This window comes from Dendropsophus ebraccatus, chromosome 5 (assembly GCF_027789765.1).
Source record: "Dendropsophus ebraccatus isolate aDenEbr1 chromosome 5, aDenEbr1.pat, whole genome shotgun sequence".
NCBI lineage: Eukaryota > Metazoa > Chordata > Amphibia > Anura > Hylidae > Dendropsophus > Dendropsophus ebraccatus.
In genome coordinates this window covers 113,238,762-113,259,674 of record NC_091458.1, presented here as the reverse complement: position 1 = coordinate 113,259,674, position 20,913 = coordinate 113,238,762, and the positions used below count along the sequence as shown (strand labels likewise).

General features: G+C 41.7%; 1 protein-coding gene across 1 annotated transcript in view; it reads left to right on the top strand.

Annotated features, from left to right (window-relative positions):
* The first annotated feature begins 14,177 nt into the window (after positions 1 to 14,177).
* Positions 14,178 to 20,913, top strand: part of TMEM47 (transmembrane protein 47) — a 107,132-nt gene continuing 100,396 nt past the window's right edge. The window contains exon 1 of the mRNA XM_069972436.1: positions 14,178 to 14,724. Coding sequence (XP_069828537.1) covers positions 14,505 to 14,724 — 220 coding nt within the window. The 5' untranslated portion in view covers positions 14,178 to 14,504. The remainder of the gene's footprint in view (positions 14,725 to 20,913) is intronic.

Genomic DNA, 20,913 nt, shown 5'->3' with positions numbered 1-20,913 from the left:
AAAGTACCTGTCCTTAAAAATAACTTTTGACATGTTAGTTATTTATCACAGTAGGTCTCACTGTTGAGACCAGCTGTGATCAGGCGATATAGCTGGGGAGAGTGCGGTAGCACCATCCACTTCCCGGACAGCTGCTAATTCGAACAATGTAGTCTCATAGACCTACATTGTTAGAATTAGCCATTATAGAGATTAGGCTGGGAAGTGTATTGCGCTGATGCCATGCTCTCTCCCCGACTTCATCTACCGATCATCATGTCTTATGACATGTCAAAGTTATTTTTAAGGACAGGTACTCTTTAATGAATTTGATCAGGGAAACCTGATAAAGAGTTAAGTTGGTGGCCTTCAAATTTCCCAAATCTCAGTCTATTTGAATGTCTGTGTAATGAGCTAAAAAAGCTCAATCCATGGAAGCCCAGCCTTGCAACTTACAGGGACAGAGCTGTTTTGGTAGCACGTAGAGGACCTACACAATATTAGTTTTAATCTAACTAGGCATGGACTTGGGCATTTGTGTGTAATATGGATGCAAAAATATGCATGTAACACGAGAGTGACACCAGCCCGCCCCTAAGATGTAGACTATTATCCTACATCAACATTTTACTTTAAATCAATTACTGACATTATTCTGGATATTCATCACAGTCCAGCTGCCACTTTTTGACTAAAATCATTCATTAAACTGACATATGCATTGTATGTTAATTGTTGGCTTCCTGTTATTTGTAAGTACATTGCTCTGGAAATCCCAGCTGGAACATCTGTCTAATTTTCTGTGAAAAAGAACAGTTCATACATTTTCAGTTTTCATTTTCAAAAAGACAAATGAAAATGATCTTTTTATAGGCATTTTACAGAGGTTCTAGAAGAGTAAAGTGCTCTATACATGTATAATATCCCTTAAGTCATACCTGACCATCACTGGGTGCACCGCTGTCTAGATAACATAAAGGAATCGGTTTTAACATTGTAATTTTATGTAAACTTTCTGCATGAAGGAAATTTATAAATGACAGACAATGATTTATAATCGTGTGTAAGGACTGTACCTGTTGGGTCCTCAGTGCTTGCTCCATGTTTTGTTTTGTGTTAATATGAACAGCGGCTGATTCTGTCTGCTTACTTTATTGTGTCATGGACAGGCTTGACTTCACCTGCTAAGTTCTGTCTGGCCACTTCACTGTTAAACTTTATTTGTATTGGTTCTTTCTGTGACTGGCAGGTCTTCCTACCAGTTGGTGTGTTTTGTTCTCAGGTGTCTGTGGTTGGTCATTAGGGGATGATCCAATTACATTCTGGACCAGACCCCTGACCTCCTATATAACATTGAAGCCAGTATACTGTTTGCTGGCTATTGTCTAGGCTTCCCAGTGTTCTTATACTTTTCTACTTGTCTGTCTGGTTTCCCTGAGCCCCTGCTACCGTACCTGACTACCATAGTGTCAGGATCGGGCGATACAGACAGGACAAGACAGTGGGCCCTAGGTCTGAACCCACCCACTGTCACCTGCCTACTTGCCTCAATCGGCCCTAGGCAGCCGTGGACAACCACGAAGACGTTCCCTACACTGATAAAGTGCACACAGAAACGAGACGGACGAACAAACATAAAAGAATGGTAAACAAGCCGGGTCAAATCCACACAGGCAGCGCAGTACAAAATCAGCAGGCAAAGGGATCGTCAAATAGTCAGGCAGAAGGTCAGATAACAAGTCGAGAAACACAGAGAGATTAGGAGAGGGGTTCGCAGGAATAGACGGGGAAGCTGGGACCAGGAGTTAACCTAATTAGCCAGCGCTGGGACTCAGTCTCTGCTTTGCTTTATGCTGACCAAGAGCCCGGTCTGGATCCTCATTGGACCGGCGCTCTGATCTTCCAGGTACAGACAGGCAGAGAAACCTGTCAATCACAGCAACAACACAGGTGTAAAATCAAGTCCAGGAGCTTCTCAGCTTAACTCCTGCATAGCCAGAAGCTGAGAAGCAATCGGGCGTGGCACACAAAAGCAAAACACCAGGTCCAGTTCACACAGGCTACTGCAGATTCCTGACACATAGTTTTCTGCCTGCCCTTACCTACTTGCTCTGTCCCTGAATACTCTCTTGGATTTTGTTTTTGTACTGTGTCCGCCCGCCTGTAGTGACCCCGGACTGTTGACCCCTCTTATTGTGTGTTTGTCTTGTCCCCATTTTGTGTGTCACTTGCCTAGATTAGGGACTGTCGCCCAATTGCTTGCTGCGGTTTAGGGCAGACCATGGCAAGTACAGTCATGGCCAAAAGTTTTGAGAATGACACAAATATAAATTTTTACAAAGTCTACTGCTTCAGTTTTTAAAATTACTTGCAAAGTCAACATTTGCCTAGAAAATGAACTTTAACCCCCAAAATACATTTCAAAATCATTGCAGCCCTGCCTAAAAGGACCAGCTAACATCGTTTCAGTGATTGCTCCATTAACACAGGTGTGGGTGTTGATGAGGACAGGGCTGGAGATCAATCTGTCATGATTAAGAATGACACCACTGGACACTTTAAAAGAAGGCTGGTGCTTGGCATCATTGTTTCTCTTCTGTTAACCATAGTTATCTCTAAGGAAACATGTGCAGTTATCATTGCACTGCACAAAAACGGCCTAACAGGGAAGAGTATCACAGCTACAAAGATTGCACCTCAGTCAACAATCTATCGCATCATCAAGAACTTCAAGGAGAGAGGTTCCATTGTTGCCAAAAGGGCACCCAAGAAAGACCAGCAAGCGCCAGGACCGTTTATTAAAAGTGTTTCAGCTGCGGGATGGGGCTACCAGCAGTGCAGAGCTTTCTCAGGAATGGCAGCAGGCAGGTGTGAGTGCATCTGCACGCACTGTGAGGTGGAGACTTTTGGAGCAAGGCCTGGTCTCAAGGAGGGCAGCAAAGAAGCCACTTCTCTCCAGAAAAAACATCAGGGACAGACTGATATTCGGCAAAAGGTACAGGGAGTGGACTGCTGAGGACTGGGGTAAAGTCATTTTCTCTGATGAATACCCTTTCCGATTGTTTGGGACATCTGGAAAACAGCTTATTCGAAAAGACGAGGTGAGCTCTACCACCAGTCTTGTCTCATGCCAACTGTAAAGCATCCTGAAACCATTCATGTGTGGGGTTGCTTCTCAGCCAAGGGAATCGGCTCTCTCACAGTCTTGCCTAAAAACACAGCCATGAATAAAGAATGGTACCAGAATGTCCTCCGAGAGCAACTTCTCCCAACCGTCCAAGAGCAGTTTGGCGATCAACAATGCCTTTTCCAGAATGATGGAGCACCTTACCATAAAGCAAAGGTGATAACTAAATGGCTAAGGGAACAAAACATAGAGATTTTGAGTCCATGGCCTGGAAACTCCCCAGATCTTAATCCCATTGAGAACTTGTGGTCAATCAAGAGACGGGTGGACAAACAAAAACCAACAAATTCTGACAAAATGCAAGCATTGATTGTGCAAGGATGGTCTGCTATCAGTCAGGATTTGGTCCAGAGGTTGATTGAGAGCATGCCAGGGAGAATTGCAGAGGTCCTGAAGAAGAAGGGTCAACACTGCAAATATTGACTTGCTGCATTAAATCATTCTGTCAATATAAGCTTTTGTTACTCATAATATGTTTGCAATTATATTTCGGTATGTGATAAAAACATTTGACAAGCAAGCATACAAACCAGAGGGTAGCAGATCATGTGAAAATATAATATTTGTGTCATTCTCAAAACTTTTGGCCATGACTGTAGGTAGGGACAGTGGGTGGGGATCAGGGTGGTAGGGTCCACTGTTTTGCATTTTCCCTCCTCTGACTAGTTTGTGTGGCAAGTCCTAACTTTGAATCTATACAGTGTTATATTTTCTCTATTCAAAATGATGAGACTCTATGACAAAAGTTCTTTACTGAGCCTCAGACAAAGAAGTGAACTAAGCTTAGTTACATTATATGGAAAAAAAATACACTACAAGGGTGCGTTTACACCTACAGGATCTGCAGCAGATTTGATGGCGCAGATTTGATTTGCTTTAAATCTGCAATTTCAAATCTGCTGCAGATCCTGTACGTGTGAACGCACACTAAAAGAATAACCTACATTTGGCAAATAGTGTTGCTAGCACTGACTACCTCCTGCTACAGTGCTGTCTTCCTGCATCGTCTCAATAGCTGTGTTTTATTGCCAGGCAACCAACAAACCTGCAGATGATTGTGGCTGACAGGGATGTCTGGTCCCCAAGGCAGCCAGATAAAATTTTACCCCAGTGGCTTATTTTTGCAGGGAATGTTCTCTAGATCCTTGTTGAGCATCAGCACAGGACAAAGCTCTGGTCCAGGCTGGGTCCCGTTGAATATGCCTTAAGATGGCTTGACAGGGTTTCTTGGTCTATTTCTGGCGTGGTTCTTGGTCTCTGGTTGCTTTTCTATTCCTTTAACTTGACTAATTTGACTCCTGGCCCAATCTTGGATACTGCCTTGCCTTACTTGGCCTCCTATTGGACTTGCCTTTGTCTTGCCGGGTTTTTTTTTCCCCCTGATGTTTACTCTTGACCTCATTCCTGATTCCAACTCCTGATTCACTTCATGGTTCAATGTTAATGACTCCCATTACATTCCCTAGCCTGAGAAGATACAGCTGTATACTTGAAATATTGGCAGCCACAATAGAAGATCGAGACAGTACTAATGTGAATAGTGACTTTATTCACACCATTTGCTAGTGGTGTGAATCAAGTCACCATTCACTTTAGTGCTGTCTCTATCTTCTATTGTAATCGGAAGTGTTGAGGCTTTCACTGTTTAATTTTTGCTGTAATTTCCTAATATTTATACCTTTGCAGTAGCTGCCAACATGCTGTGGGCTGTAGAACACACACTTCTTTCCTTTGGTTGAATCTACATAGATTAGGACTGATGCTAAATTTTCCTGCTGAATAATATTCACAGGATAATCATTATGTTGTGGATTTATGATTGATTTCACCAGTTTCTGTGTATAGTGATGAAAAAGCACAAAATTCCCACGTGTTGCATGCAGTTTGTGCTGCATATTTGTCACAGATCTGTATGATAGTTCTGACGCTTGTGGAATCGCTCTAATTCACTCCAAGTGCCTAGGGCAGTACCAGCTATGGCCATGTTCACATGCTGTAAGAGACCGGCCGTTACTGACTCTCTGACCCGGCTAGTCTCTGAAAAAATCATCCCGGCCGGTACTGTAGATGATCTTCGGGCTGCAGAGTTCTGATGCGGGAGCATCCGTATACGCCCGCATCAGAACACTTTACTGCACGCTATGGAGCGAGCGGCCGGATCCGCTCGCTCCACAGTGTGCACTGACATGGGTTTCTGTGGTCCATTTACAGTTCTTTCTTGCACAGGACAGAAGAAATTAAATTTCTTCTTAGTAGGTCCACTTCTAAGGGCTGATCTAGAAGAGGAAGTAAGCGCCAACCTGTCAGGTCAGGGCTCACTTCCTCCTCGTTCCTCATGCTATTATACGCACAGACAGCGAGTGGGAAGCAGCTGGAGGGGCAGCCTGGATGATCCTTAGATCGTCAAGTCCACCCATTGAATACATCAGTGGTCTGTTGCCATAGCTCCTCTTACGCGGAGTGATGCGCAGTAGCCCATAACTATCATAATCAGGATTTTTCAACTTGTTGACAGACCATGATCAGCCGACATTGTGCATGTTGTCTGATCAGGTTTTTTTTTATATCAAGTGGACGGACGGTTATCGACCAAGTATGGGCGATAATTATTTGGTGTAATAGGGCCTTAATTTTTGCTAAAACAAAACAAACAAAAAACAAACAAACAAAAAACAATGATATATTTACACATAATCTGACACGAAATGCTGTGTGTGATCTAGAACCTCTAATTTTTTTTTCTCGCTATTAGTGTTATTTCTGCACACAAACATAACAATGGCATTGCATCTCCTGTCTCACTGACTAACAAATATATTATATAAAAAATTGTTTGATATAAGGATTGAGAGACAGATATTAGGGTATTGTAATGGAAAGTACAAAACTATTGTATGACAATATGTAGAATATAGAACCCTGGCAAAACATAATTATAAATAATATGAGATATGAAATGGTATTGTTTTATGGCTGACAACAATGAGATGACAATAAAAGATTTACAATGAAAACATGCAAATGGCTTACAACAATTCAACTTCACTTAGGTTAATTATTCCTAAACAGATGTGTATTTGGCAGCACTGTCATTGTTGATGAAATAACTACACATCCAGATCAGAGATTAATAGAACAATAAAGAAGGGACATTAATGTGCCTGTAAAGAAACAATGGATGGCTCTGAGACAATATTTACTAGTCAATCTTCAGAAACTCTACACAACTTTAAAAATAGAAATGTCACAGTGAAAATACTACAAAATATCAAACTACATAATATTCTTTATCCTATTTTAACCCGAAGTTTATCTTCTTTTTACTGATTAAAATTTACAAAATATGAGCATTCAGATATACGCTAAGTATAGTAGTTTATTTTTATCCAGGGTGTTTTCCCAGTATTCCTTGGTTGCACAGCTTGTACACAAACCTACTTTAGCTGAAAAAGTTGAATCTTCATTGTGTGGGATCTGATGATATAATGATGTGTGGGAGCTGATGATATATATATATATATATATATATATATATATCTCAGGTAAAAGATAATTAGGATGTATTTCGACCAAAATTGTGAATGGACCCATTCTGTGTAAAAAAACAACAATAAATAAAAGACAAAGGTTGGATTGCTAAAAAGGGAAAAGAAGAGAAGGTTCCGGTCCATCGCTGAAAACAATCCAGGGTTTGTCCTGATTTTTTTAGCCTTGAGAAGGCTGGAAAAAAAGAAAAACTCCTTACAGGGGTTATCCACAATTAAAAACAAAAACAAAACAACGCTATACCTGTGTGTGTTTTTACAACTGCACCTTTGACGTCAATGGAACTGAGCTGCAGTACCACACATAAACTAAGGAAAAGAGAGGACATTTGCTATGTTTTCCTTTTTTAATCCTGGACAACCCCTTTAACTTAACACAGAATGCTGAACAAGTACAGCGTATTTTGCAGTGACTTAATACACACCATCATACATGTATGGCGTACTGCTTAGCCAACAGAGGGTGCTGTACAAGTGTAATTAGTAGTGGGACCGGGCTGTTACACATTTCCCAGCACCCGCTGCAACTGCTACAATTGTATGTTTGCAAAGCACTGAGATGGGGAGAATGGGCGGCCCGAGATCCAGCAGCTGCGGGAGGATGGCACAGGTAAGTATACATCACTCACATGCCACCTGCAGCCTCGGCAGGATCTGCAATTATAAATTTAGCATGGACAACCTCTTTAAGTTTAGGGGTGTTCTGGAGGTGGCAGGGTCCCTTTATGCTGCTATGAAAAACTAATTTCTCTTGCAGTGGCTTCTCTTGGTATAATAAGCTGCTAGGAGCTGTACTATCTGGCAAAACAGTTTGTATTTAATACATTTTGTGATCTACTTTGTAAATTGGTCAATGTTAAAAAAAATTACTGTTAAGTGCCTCAAAAAACAGTTAACAGAACACATTAAGTTTTGCTCTTCTAACTTAAGAAACATAAATAGCTTGGTGACATGAAGCTCTCGTTGGTTTATCCAGATAAGGAGTACAAGAGCAAAGTAGGTGATTCATGTTCTGTTGGCAATGATTCAGACTCCTGGCTCAAGTTTCCATGGTGCAATCCCCTTGGAAATGGAATGCACAGTCTGAGTTGAAGCCATACCCAGCTGAGTAAATAGACAGATAGATAGATAGATAGATAGATAGATAGATAGATAGATAGAATATTAGACACAAGTATAGTAAAGCACTAGTAATACAAAATCATTACTATAAGTTTTATTATGTAAAACAAAATCTTAATTGAGAGCATTCATTTCTGTTACTTTGTCAAAACCTACTATACATACAGTATATAATATATTGTAGACATGTCACTGGAGAAGTATTTGAGGGGAGGTACATCTCACCCAGGCTAAGGCATATGGTGAGATGGTGAATCCAGGTGAGATCTGTCACTCAGCAGTGTTATGCTGCTGAGGGTTTTTCCATGTTCCGGGCCTGGATTTACTGGAATGGTGGGTAGGTTGGTAGTGGGACCTGCCATTCCCCTCCCCCGGTCCAGTTCGGGTGTTGCAGGCAGGTGTGCCTTGTTAAGCCTGCAGCAGGGTAAAAGCTCCACAGAGCTAGAGGAGATTGCTCTCAGCCAGGGTGAACAGCCTGCATGCTGTGTTTCCTGGGAGCAAGGAGTTCTATCACTGCTGGGGCCTATTCACACTCCACGATACCGCCTATGGAAGTGACAGTTAGGTGACCTGTGTTAGTAAGTGCCCAGACGGGCAAGACCTTTTTGTTTTGTTTTATTATCAATGCACGGTGTTGCTGTATTTATATTGCTGGACCGTTTATGCTACAAATAAACACCAAAGCTGTTTTTAAGTCCAAGTTTGCTGCCTGAACTGTGTCCTAACACACCATCCCCCGGGAAGATCCCTACAATATATATATATATATATATATATATATATATAAACTTTCACATCCAGTAGTAAAAAAGTGACAATATTCCTGATATCTGTCAAGTTCATAAATGGATGGAAGGAAAGATAGATAAACAGATATTTCTTGCGCAGTGTTACATACATGATTCCAATGTGCGTCCGCAGAGCGTCATGTTATTCGCGCGTATCACGGGTAATGCTGTACGAACGTTACTTGAACAGTATGTATGACGTGCCTTTTTCTGGGCTACTGGACCAATACTGTATGTATCACGTGCCTTTTACTGGGCTACTGAAACAGTATGTATCAAGTGCCCTTAGTGGTGTTAAACAGGGACACTATAAGTCACTTGTACACACAGGGTACTGGAATGAATACACCTGCTGCTGATACTGATGCTGCTGTTATATCATCTATTTCTTAGCACTGAGAAGTGCTTTTGATTCAGAGATGACTTTTTCGCTTGATCTTAGCCCTGAAAAGGACTTTTGGGCTTTGTAGTAGCCTGCCCAACCAAAACGCTACTAATACCTGTCTCTCCCTGCTCCAAGATATTTCCCTGGCTAGGTTGAAAGCGCATCTGTGGTCGAGAGGTGGGAGCCAAGTATTTAAGATTCAAGGTCATGTGGTTCAGCTATCCAATGAGAGTAGACGCTGTTTTCGCGCTGCATGTGTACTGTCAGCGTCCCTCACGGCCTCCCTGCATGGTCATTGGATTTAAAAAAGCGCCAACTGCGATGGGAGGGCTTTCGAATGTTTCCCGCGTATTCGCCTCACTACTCGATGGAATTCTAATCTTTCGAATACCGCAATATTCAAACAAATACCTACTCGAATCATATTCGCTCATCTCTAGTAGTAATCTGTGTGGCAATTTGTAAATTCTAATCTTAAAGGGATCAAAAGAACACGAAGAGCTAAATCCAAAAAAATTCAACAGCTGAGGTAATAAATTTCACCTGTTAAACATGCATGTAGGGCTAATCACAATGTCCCCAGTCATAAATGTCTTTATAACAGAGCCAATCATACTCTCTATACAGACTTAAGGCCCTTTTACATGGCCCAATGTGCATTGCGGCTCCGGCTCCGGACGCTTGCTCCATAGTGTGCAGTGGGGGGTCCGGAAGATCTTTATGGCCGCAGAGTTCTAATGCGGGCGCATCCATGCGCGCCTGCATCCGAACTCTGCGACCATAAAGATCATCCGGCCAGTACTGCAGTACCGGCTGGGATGATCTTTTCAGAGGCTGCCCGTTTCGTGACCCGTCCGGTCTCTTATGACGTGTGAATATGGCCTAAAATGGGAAGGGGGGGGTAATTAAACTTTTATTTGGGGAAAGGAATTTGTTTTATAAATGAAGAAAAAATTTTTTATTACACTGTATTTTGAAGTCCCTCTGAGGGACTTCTATGGTAACTATATCTCCCATAGAGATCAATAAAGTATATATGGACTGCATAGATCCCTGAGATCAGTGATCCAATTCTTTAGGCCACTGGAGCCCAGAGAAATGGATTGCTGAGCCGGGATCAGCGCCATTACAACGCAGACTCCCGGCCCGGTAACTAGGAGGAATCGCCCCTCCATGTTCTTAGCTTTAAATGTTTCTAAGAATATGATGCTCATATGCCCACTTTTGACTATGTATAGGGGTCAACATGATCCAAATGCCGCAAGCTAAAATGTATGGTGTGGTCTATCAAGTATAGGAAATCTTGGGACTTTTCTTGTAGGACAAAACATATATATATATATATATATATATATATATATATATATATATCTTAGCAATTCACATTATACGTGTTGTGATGTGCATGTTGCAGCCTCCCCTGAACATCAACAGGGGCTGTAATGAATCCAGCAAAGCCAATGTAATATAGATTTTTTTATTCAAGCAAAGTGTTAGGATATTTCTTATACTGTGAAAGTACACCGTGCATCGCAGCTTTTATGTACAATATGAATGTTTCCATGTGCACCACAATCCATTAAGAAAGCAGAGTGTCCACTTTATGCTGGAGGCCCTGTGTGCTCAGACACCTTTCTATCACATCTAGCGGTAACCTCCTCAGCAATTATCACTGCAGCTGCTCTTCTGTAAAATAAACTGGATTGACTAGCTTTTGCTGACAGTTCAATGTTTGGTCTTCATAGGTAAACATTTCTTATGTACTGACCATTAGATACCTGAAACAACCTAAAGATCTGCCATTTTGGAAGCTTTTTGACCCAATCATCTACCCATAGCGATCACTCTGATCCTTATACAACTATGAGCAGCATGGTGGCTTAATAGAGTTTGCCACTTTATAGTAAAATTGGTCAGCGTACAGTATTAGTAAGTGTACTCACTGTATATACTGACAGCAGCTCCCTGTGTACCTCATAGAGCTAAAATCAGACACCTCTCCTCCAGGCCATGGTGCCCTGCTCTGTGGTGAGTCTGTCCATAAGATGGCCGACATCGAGGAGCATGTGACCATGTGTCATCCTCAGTGTCCACACCTGAGTCTGTATATGTCCATGGAGTATATTGGAGTATATATGCCGGCCATCTTATGGGCACACTCACCACAGAGCGAGACATCACAGCCTGGATTTTAGCTCTATGAGGTACACAGGAAGCTGCTGTCAGTATATATAGTAAGTACACTTACTTAGGCTATGTTCACACAACGTATGAGACAGGCTGTTCCGTGACCCGGCCGGGTGACGAAACGGTTGGTCTCTGCCCGGATCATCCCGGGCGGTACTGTAGTACCGGCCGGATGATCTTTCCAGCCGCAGGGTTCTGATGCGGGCGCATCAGCGCGCGCCCACATCAGAACCTCCCACAGTACACAATGAAGCAAGCGTCATTGTGTGAACTGACAGGGTTTTCTACGGCCGCAATGCATTGAATTGCGGCCGCAGAAAACTGACATGTCAGTTCTTTGCGGCGTCGCACGGGATCCCGGCCAGAGCATATACGATGTGGCAACAACGGCCGTACTTTTACGTAGTGTGAACATAGCCTAATACTCTACACTGAGCAATTTTACTATAAAGTGGCCAACCCCTTTAATGGTTAGCCTTGCAGAGTTCTTGGTTTTATCCAACCAAATGTAACACCTGTATGGAGTATATATGTCCTCCCTGTGTTTGTGTGGGTTTGGTCCCATACTACAAAAAGATACTGATAGGTTGGAATTTACATTGTGAGCCCAACTGGGGACAGAGATTGTTGGGATTGAGCTGGTTGTTCATTTGCTGCCACGGATTTACAATGTAGACCCTGTACTGCAGTGAGATGGCAAGCTTAGCATGACAGAGAAAAAAAGCTCACTTCGCTGCAGAGCACCAAGACACTAACTTTTGACATCTCTATGTTACATGTGAAGAATGATTTAAAGTGACAGCAACACTTTAAAATCCATTCCTTGATGTGAGTTTTTAAGGACCAGAGCTTTAGGATTGAGGTGGGACCCACTGTGATCTTGATACCACCAGGGGAAGTGCACAGAGGTGTATGCCTCTCTGGGATTTGACTGACAGCTGAAGCAGTGCGCCGCGACACATTCTGCCTAAATTGGCTGCAGCCAGATATTAGCAAAGAGTTAATGTGGAAATATGTAACACAATACCCACATAACATTTTTGTGTTCTTGGAGACTTTTCAGAGCATTTTTTGCAAAATGGCAGCAGGCTATGCATTTGGCATTGTTTTTAAAAGATAGTTGCATTTTTTTCTCCTATACTTTTCTGTAGCCCGCACCAGTTTGTGCGATTTTCACATTTACCTGTAGAAACCTGGTTCATAAATAGACCAAAAATGGGTGAAAAATAGACCAAAAATGGGTGAAAAATCCAATTATGCACCTAAAAATAGGCGCAAAGCCCTTGATAAATGCCCCCATGTCTATAAGCAAATTGGCATTTTTTCCCCTTAACCCCCTAGCTGCACCAACATTACTGAACGTCCTGGTGTCGCCAGGGGGGTTCAGAGGGGGGGGGGGGGGCGCACTGTCACTGTCTGATCGCCGTGCCCGCTCAAAGTTGACAGCTGCATCTAAATACTTGCTGTCCCTCATACCTGGTGGTCTAGTGGGGGGATCGCCCCCCCTTCCCCGCATCTGCTTCTTCAATAAAGCACAGATCTCCTTGATCTATGCAGTATATCTATACTGCTTAGATCTTAATGAGAGATCAGAGCAGTGATACTAGAAGTCCCCCAGGGGGGCTTCTAGTATGTGTGTAAAAAAAAATATATATATTTTTTTATTAATACAAAATCCCCTCCCCTAACAAAAGAAAGAATCATTCCCCATTTTATAAATAAAAATAAATAAATAAACATGTTTGTTATCGCCTGAACTATTAAATTATCACATTCCCGATCTCGCACAGTAAACAACGCAAACATAAAAAAAATCCAAAGTGCAAAATTGCGCATTTTTGGTTGCATCAAATCTTCAAAAATTGTAATAAAAAGCGATCAAAAAAATCGCATATGTGCAATCAAGGTACCTATAGAAAGAACACATCATGGGGCAAAAAATGACACCTGACACAGCCCCATAGACCAAAGGATAAAAGCGCTATAAGCATGTTAATAGAGCGATTTTAAGGAACATATATTTTTTTTAAAGGTTTTAATTTTTTAACAGCCATCAAATAAAATAAAAGTTATACAAATTACATATCGTTGTAATCGGAGCAATGTGAGGAACATGAATAACATGTCAGTTTTACCCCAGGAGGAACAGTGTAACACCCCTCCCCAAATAATTTTTTTTTTTTTCAATTTCACCACACATAATTTTTCTGGTTTTATGGCATATTTTAGGCAAAAAGTACGTCTGCCATTCAAAGTAAATTTAGTGGCGCAAAAAAAGGGCTCATCTGGGTCTGTAGGTGGAAAAATGCACATGCTATGGCCTTATATACACAAGGAAGAAAAAAAATGAAAGCGCAAAAATTAAAACTGGCTGTAGCTGTGTTAACTCTTTAATAGAAATCCTGGAATCACATGTTGATGGAAAGAAACAACAACAACAAAAAAAAAACAAGGGATGAAAATTCCTATACCAATTTACACTGAAATGAGAAAATGCCAAGAAAACTCTCAGACAAAAAAAAAAAAAAACAACAAAAATCAGTAGTGTCAGAAGAAAGCCTAAAAGTTGAAATTGGAAGCCTTTGTTTAATGCTTAAAATGCTGCACACAGGTGGAAACACTATTAGACATGAAGAAAACACTACAAAAGGACTTACACAGCACACTGCTTGCATCATTCCTGAACTCTCTGCAAGAGTTCCTATACAAATGGAAGGTGTAAACTTTGTACTGGTAACAATACAAGCAGAGAGTGGAGGAAGGCAGCAATCCCATCCATCCACAATGACATCCATCCACAATCCCATCCATCCAGCACACATGCTGCAGATGTCAGAGATCCCATAGAAGGACCCTGTGCCTCCTGCTCTCCAGCATGCCTCTCACTGTCACCATGCTCCCTGCCTGTCCCTCCTCTGGAGCAGCCTGTGACGTCAGCACTGTGGCCGGTGCCCTCTTTGCAGCCAGCAGGAGGAGAAGGAGAGAGAGAGCAGAGAAGAAAAAGGCAAAGAAAGGAGAGGAAGGAGGGAGGGAGTTATGCAAAGACGGAGGTCACTGGGTAACAGTTCTCTTGTGTCCTGGAGCAAGGAGCAGCCAGCAGCCTCTGAGTCAGGGGAAACAAGTGGGAGACACAGGGGAAGGAGGCAGAGAAGAAGCTCCAGCTCCTCCAGAAGGCATCATATAAGCCAGTGCCGCCTGCTCTGCTACCCACAGCGCTGCTCGCACTCTCCTGTCAGCTCTCCCGGCTCCATCACTGTCCCTGCCCAGCATCCTTGCCCTCTTCTCCTGTCTGCTGATCCTGTGAGGGGAGCATGGCTTCATCTGCCAGCGGGATGGAGGAAGTCCGCTCCTCGGTGCTCACCCCTCTCAAGCTGGTGGGACTGGTGTGCATCTTCCTGGCCCTGTGTCTGGATATCGGAGCCGTTCTGAGCCCAGCCTGGGTGACGGCGGACAACCAGTACTACCTGTCCCTATGGGAGTCTTGTAAGAAACTAGGCAGCGAGTGGAAGTGCGATACAACCCTGCAGAGCGGTGAGCTACTTCTGCTACCTACACACACCAGCTGAGGTGGACTGGCAGCAGCTGTCTGCCTGCCTGTCTGCCTGCCTGCTGCCTTACTTCCCCCTGCTCTTCTGGGGTCTCTTCTCCCTCTTCTGCAGATCACATCAGGCTGGGGATTAGCAGGATAGGACAGCAGATTAATAAATGGGTGTCACAATCTGACCAAAGCATCCACCTGATAAGGATTGGGTGTATTCTATGTACTTAGTTCTGTGTCTAGTCTTTTACTTATTTCTGTGAAATATCTTCCAGGTGTTGTCAGTCAGTCAGTCACCTTTGTCCATGTGTTTAGGATGCTTCTATGCTGCTGAGATCAAAGAATTCCAGGGGGTCACCTGACACTTTAACACTTGACATCTAATCCTAACCATGATATTCTTGTCATGTAAGTTTTCTTGGTGACAAAAGTAATGTGGACCCACCCCAAAACATTCATTTTTTTGGATTGCCAAATTCTCTAGCAGTGTCACATATCTGTTTGAAAATCTCCATGATTTCCAACACTTATGTGTAAATAGGCTGGTATCCACATAATTGGCCAGGTTGTGTATCCTTGATCACATTATTATTCCCTATTACAATAGATCCCTGTTATTGTGTTTTGTAACTACAGATATCTATTTGTGGTATTAATATTATTGCTGTGATCTGTGCCTTATTTCTTATTTAGATGAGATGAATCATCAGTCAGATACACAGCAGGTCCCCTAGTGAATTGAGAGCCAGTGGCACTGACTGGCTATCATACTCTCACATACAAGCCTTCATTTCAAGTTATGGAGGATACAATTGTAACAATAACAAAAGTGCCTGTTTTTTTCTCTCTACTGAAACAAATACATTATAGATGAATCCTGAATGTAAGCAAAGCACTATCAGGCTGCCATTAGTGCTGGATTCATCTATCAGCAGAACATTCCCTCAAAGGGTTATCTCTACTCTATACATTGGCAGTCGGTTTCTTCTGCATCTGCTTCTGCACCATTAGTTTTTATAGGCGGCTCATAATATGCATTATGTTCTGCAAAATGCCGAAATAACAATATATAATTTTATCTTATTCAACTGTCTTCTAAGTTACTGCTGCCAAACCCATCATTATATTGCTCCCAAGTAGTCATTGCAATATTTACTTCCCTTTTCTTCTATGGGAGATTTTTAAGCAGAAATCAACTTCTTATTTGTTACTTTTAAAAAAAATAAAGGTTTTATGGCTTATTTTTTGTGCACTTTTGAAGTTTAGTCTGCAATATGGATTCTAAGCACACACAGCTGTATCATACAAAGTCTCTATATCAAGTGCTATCTATTGTCCCAGTCCATTGAGGTTGTGTTCTAATATCTAGGGTCTCTAGACACGTTTTCTCGACTTCAGATAGGAAGGGACTTAAAAAGGAGCATTTGCATTTGTAAGCAGCTGCATTTTTTCACAGGCGATGTTTTGAGGCATTGAGGGCTTAAGACTGTATGTGAATAAGTTGAGAGGCCATGACAAAGCTTGTTGTGGAGAATACAAGGTGCCTCATGCTATTTCTAAAGGCGGAATTCATGTCAGCTGTCTGGGTTTTGTGCAGACAAACAAAGGAATTTCTAGACAATATAAAAAAAAGTGCTTCTTTTTCACACACTTAAGTCACAAATAAGAAACAGATGTGCTTTTATCCACACCCCGGTATATTTGTCTTAGTCCTATTGTCGTTCACTTTTGTGAAAGTTTATACAAGGAGCTTCCTTTTTTTTGGCTGCGAAAAATATTGGACGTTTCAAGGTCATTAGACAAGCCCAGGTTTCACCAGCTATTCCTTGAGTAAATGAATAATTATGCCTGAACAGACCCTTTATGTCTGACATCTGTGGCTTTCTAATGGTGGATAAAGGGGCGGCTGTGGGTTTGTCATTCCCCCCTCCGAGCTGCGTTTTATCCTAATGATTCCAGAAAAAAATTGCAAGACTATAGAAAAAGTGCTCAATGTAACTTTCTAAAGAAACAATGATTATGATTATTCTGCAGATGAATATGGAATTCTACAGCTAGTCCCATACCAGACCTAGCACTGCCCATTCTATGGTTACCACAGATTATTTTCTTTCTTACTTAACCAAAGCTCCTCATGTGGTAGCTCTGAGAACGTTCCCATATTTGTTAGCTGGATTCCATTCAAGTTCTCATACAGTAATTGAAGCCTTTCGAGTGGTGTTTTGTGCAAGTTGTTTTCCCATTTGGTATGCTGTGGAAGAATGTTGTAAGCCAGCTATGGGAAAGCAGATTCCTGTGGCTGCTGTGTAAACGCATCTCATGGAATCCTGGTTGCAAGCAAGCACTTTAGATATTTAGGATGTATAAACCATGTTAAGTTATATTCCAAAAAATGTGTCACGGGAGACTGAATAAATATTATTTGTACTCCATAAATAAGCTAGTTGGTTTGGTTAGATTGTAGCAAAATGGGACGAGGGTTTAAGAAAAGAGTATACAATAACATATAATGTAGAATAGTAGATAGATAGATAGATATGCAGGTTATGGGAAGGTCTGTCCTCATTCAGGTGCTTCTTTCACTATGATAATAGTCCATATGCCCTCTCGTGGACCTGGTAGTTCCATGCACTACATAGATTGCCATTCATATAGACGTGTGTAGCTAGCTCTTGTTTCCCCAGTGATAAATGCTGATTACTGCACTTTGAAGAAGCTGGATCATATTTTTAAGGGTTATCTCCATGGAACTGTACCTTGTAAAGGGGTTTTCTGTGATTCTGATGAAACATCTATGCTGTACAGTGCTGTAGTGACCTCAGTGTTTAAAAAGGAGGCCATGATTGGCTAATATGGCCATGTGAACAGCAAATATTACTAGACAGAAAACCAAGGTCCCCAATGGTAAAACATAGGGAGGCTATGTTTCCACAATGTTTTAATTGTGAGAACATAGCCTAAACGTGATACCATGAGCATATCTAAAACATGCATAACTTCTGCGCTGCTGTGTGATCCGGCATCCCACTCTCTGTCTCTCCCGTCCTGCTCTCCAGCCGCTGCTGTATCTCCGGGCTGCCTCTGCCTTTTTTGGCTTTTAACTATGACCTACCCCTGAGGAAGTCCGGTTGGGCGGACGGAACACGTGGGGCTCCTTCCCTTGACACCCCATCACCACCCTGTTACTTGTATACCCATGGTGACATTTCATTATTTGGTTTGATTTCCACCTTGTTGCTCTTAAAACATTTTTTCCTTCGTTTACTAGGTGATATTGGTTACAGTGCTTATATTTGTATTGTGGATTATTTGTGTGACTTAGGATTTATATTTATTGGTTATTCATACATTGCACTTGCACTTCATTTGTACGGGGTGTGTGATATACCTACATTGGGGTGTCATTGTGGGTGGTACCAAACCGGGTACCTCCATGCTTGGTATATTTTTTAATTGTTTTTAAGCTTGTGGGATCATTTACTCATAATACTGTACCTGTCACAATAAAGTACTTTTATTTATTATATTCTTTGGTGTGCTATGGTATATATTTTTGACATAGCTTTTTCTTTGGTATAGCTATCCATATATACATGGTTATTCTGGATGTCTTGATGACATCTCAAAAAGTTTATATGAATGACACTAACATTTTAAGGCTATGTTTAAGGCAATCTTTGTTTTTGGACATATTGGCCATCATTTAGAGGCAAAATACAGACGTATTTTGATAATTGCATGCTCAGGCTATGTTCACACAGCACATTTTTAGGCAAAATAACAGTCATTATTTTATGATAACGGCTGCACATAATGATCATGAATAGAGATGAGCGAACCTCGAGCATGCTCGAGTCAATCCGAACCCGAACGTTCGGCATTTGATTAGCGGTGGCTGCTGAACTTGGATAAAGCCCTAAGGTTATGTGGAAAACATAGAGTCATTGGCTGTATCCATCTTTTCCAGACAACCTTAGAGCTTTATCCAAGTTCAGCAGCCCCAGCTAATCAAATACCGAACGTTCGGGTTCGGATCGACTCGAACGAAACTGGTTCGCTCATCTCTAATCATGAACATAGTGGGCACTGACAGGGTTTTCTGCGGTCGCTATTCAACGAGGGATCCTGGCCGGAGTGTATACTATGGGGAAGATTTATCAAACAAGGTTTAAAGTAGAATTGGCTCTGTTGCCCCTAGCAACCAATCAGATTCCACCTTTCATTTCCCAAAGAGTCTGTGAGGAATGAAGGCTTTGTGCCAAAATTTGCGCCAGAAAAATCAGAAACCCAACATTTCCCTGAAACCCCCCCCCCCAAAAAAAAAACCTGACAAAATAAATTATGTGTATTTTCAAATTAAAGAGGTAGTGCGGCGGTAAAGAATTATTGACAGAATAACACACATTACAAAGTTATACAACTTTGTAATGTATGTTATGTCTGTGAATGGCCCCCTTCCCCGTGTCCCACCACCCCCACCCGTGTACCCGGAAGTGTGGTGTGCTATACATACCTGTCACGTGCCGACTCGTCTCCGATCTTCAGTCTGCGATGTCGTCTTCGGGCGTCTTCAGCATCATCGGCTGCTCAGCCGCGATTGGCTGAGCATAACTGTGCTCAGCCAATCGCGGCTGAGCATCTGATGACGCTAAAGAGAGCAGCCAGCACTCAGGACGCTCGGAGGGATTCGGCCCGGCCGCCCGAAGACGTCATCGCAGACTGAAGATCGGAGACGAGTCGGCACGTGACAGGTATGTATAGCGCACCACACTTCCGGGTACACGGGTGGGGGTGGTGGGACATGGGGAAGGGGGCCATTCACAGACATAACATACATTACAAAGTTGTATAACTTTGTAATGTGTGTTATTCTGTCAATAATTCTTTACCGCTGCACTACCCCTTTAAATCCTGCATTTTACCCCCTAAATGCTGAATATTTTGGTGTTAGCACTTTAAAGCTTCTAGAAAGTGAGATTTTAGCCAGGAAAAAGGTTTACTAGGCACCAAATAAATGACACGGTGCTCCACTTTCAAATATTAAGTTACTGGGAACAGAAAAATTCACAGACTTTACCACATGCATCTGAGGATTTCTGTTGTGTATTTTACTTGCTGTTGGAGCTAATTGATTCCCTTTCTACCTAAGGCTATGTTCACACAACATTGTTTTTCATTTGTATTTTTGGACGGTCGTCATTTTGAGGTCAAAACACAGCCAGCTGTAATTTGCATAAATTGGTCATGTGTGGTGCCAAAATGATGGTCATCCAAAAAAACATCAAATGCCCAATAAAAAGACATTGTGGGGTTCTGGCCTATTGCTGTTTTTTTTTATTTTTTATTTGACGGCGTCCAAAAATACAGGCGAAGACAAAACTTTGTGTGAACATAGCCTAACATGTTTCAACATGTGTAAGTAACATGCAAATTTCCATATGTATTTAGCTTACATACTATAAAAAATCCATGCCGCAGTACAAAAATATGAACTACAACACAGATTACCATTGAAAACAATGATAAGCATATTATACCCACTTTGCTTCCATACTCTGATGCAGAATATATTCTGAAATATGCATGAAAAATGTGAACAATGCAATGAGGTGAATGTAAATAATGTAAAGTCCTATTATGTACCAAGGTACCATGGTAACTCTTTATACAAAGTAGTTTTGCCCATAGCCCCATGGACAGTAACATCATGCTGTCTGTATGATTAATGTAATATAAGCTCTGCTACATCTATAATGTCATCCATATTCTCCTAGGGTGTTTACTATATACATGGGGCAGACAACTCTGGTTATTGCTGTCATAGATGGCATACAGTTTCAGAGGATCTGCCCTAAGCTTGAATGATAACATAAAATTAAACAGTGCATTGTTTTCCTAATATGGTTCTTTTATGTATGTTTTGCAAAAAACGGATGAAAAACTGATGAAAAAAACAGATACAACTGTGTGCATCCATTTTTCTATTGACTTCTATTATCAAAAAAACGGATCAAAATGGGTCAGTTTTTTTTAACGGACACAAAAATGAGGTTGACCACGTTTTTGTGTACGCTAAAAAATGGATCCATTTTGATCTGTTTTCTTTATAATGGAAGCCAATGTAAAAACGGATCAAAACGGATGCACACAGTTGCATCCGGTTTTTTAATCATTTTTTTGTC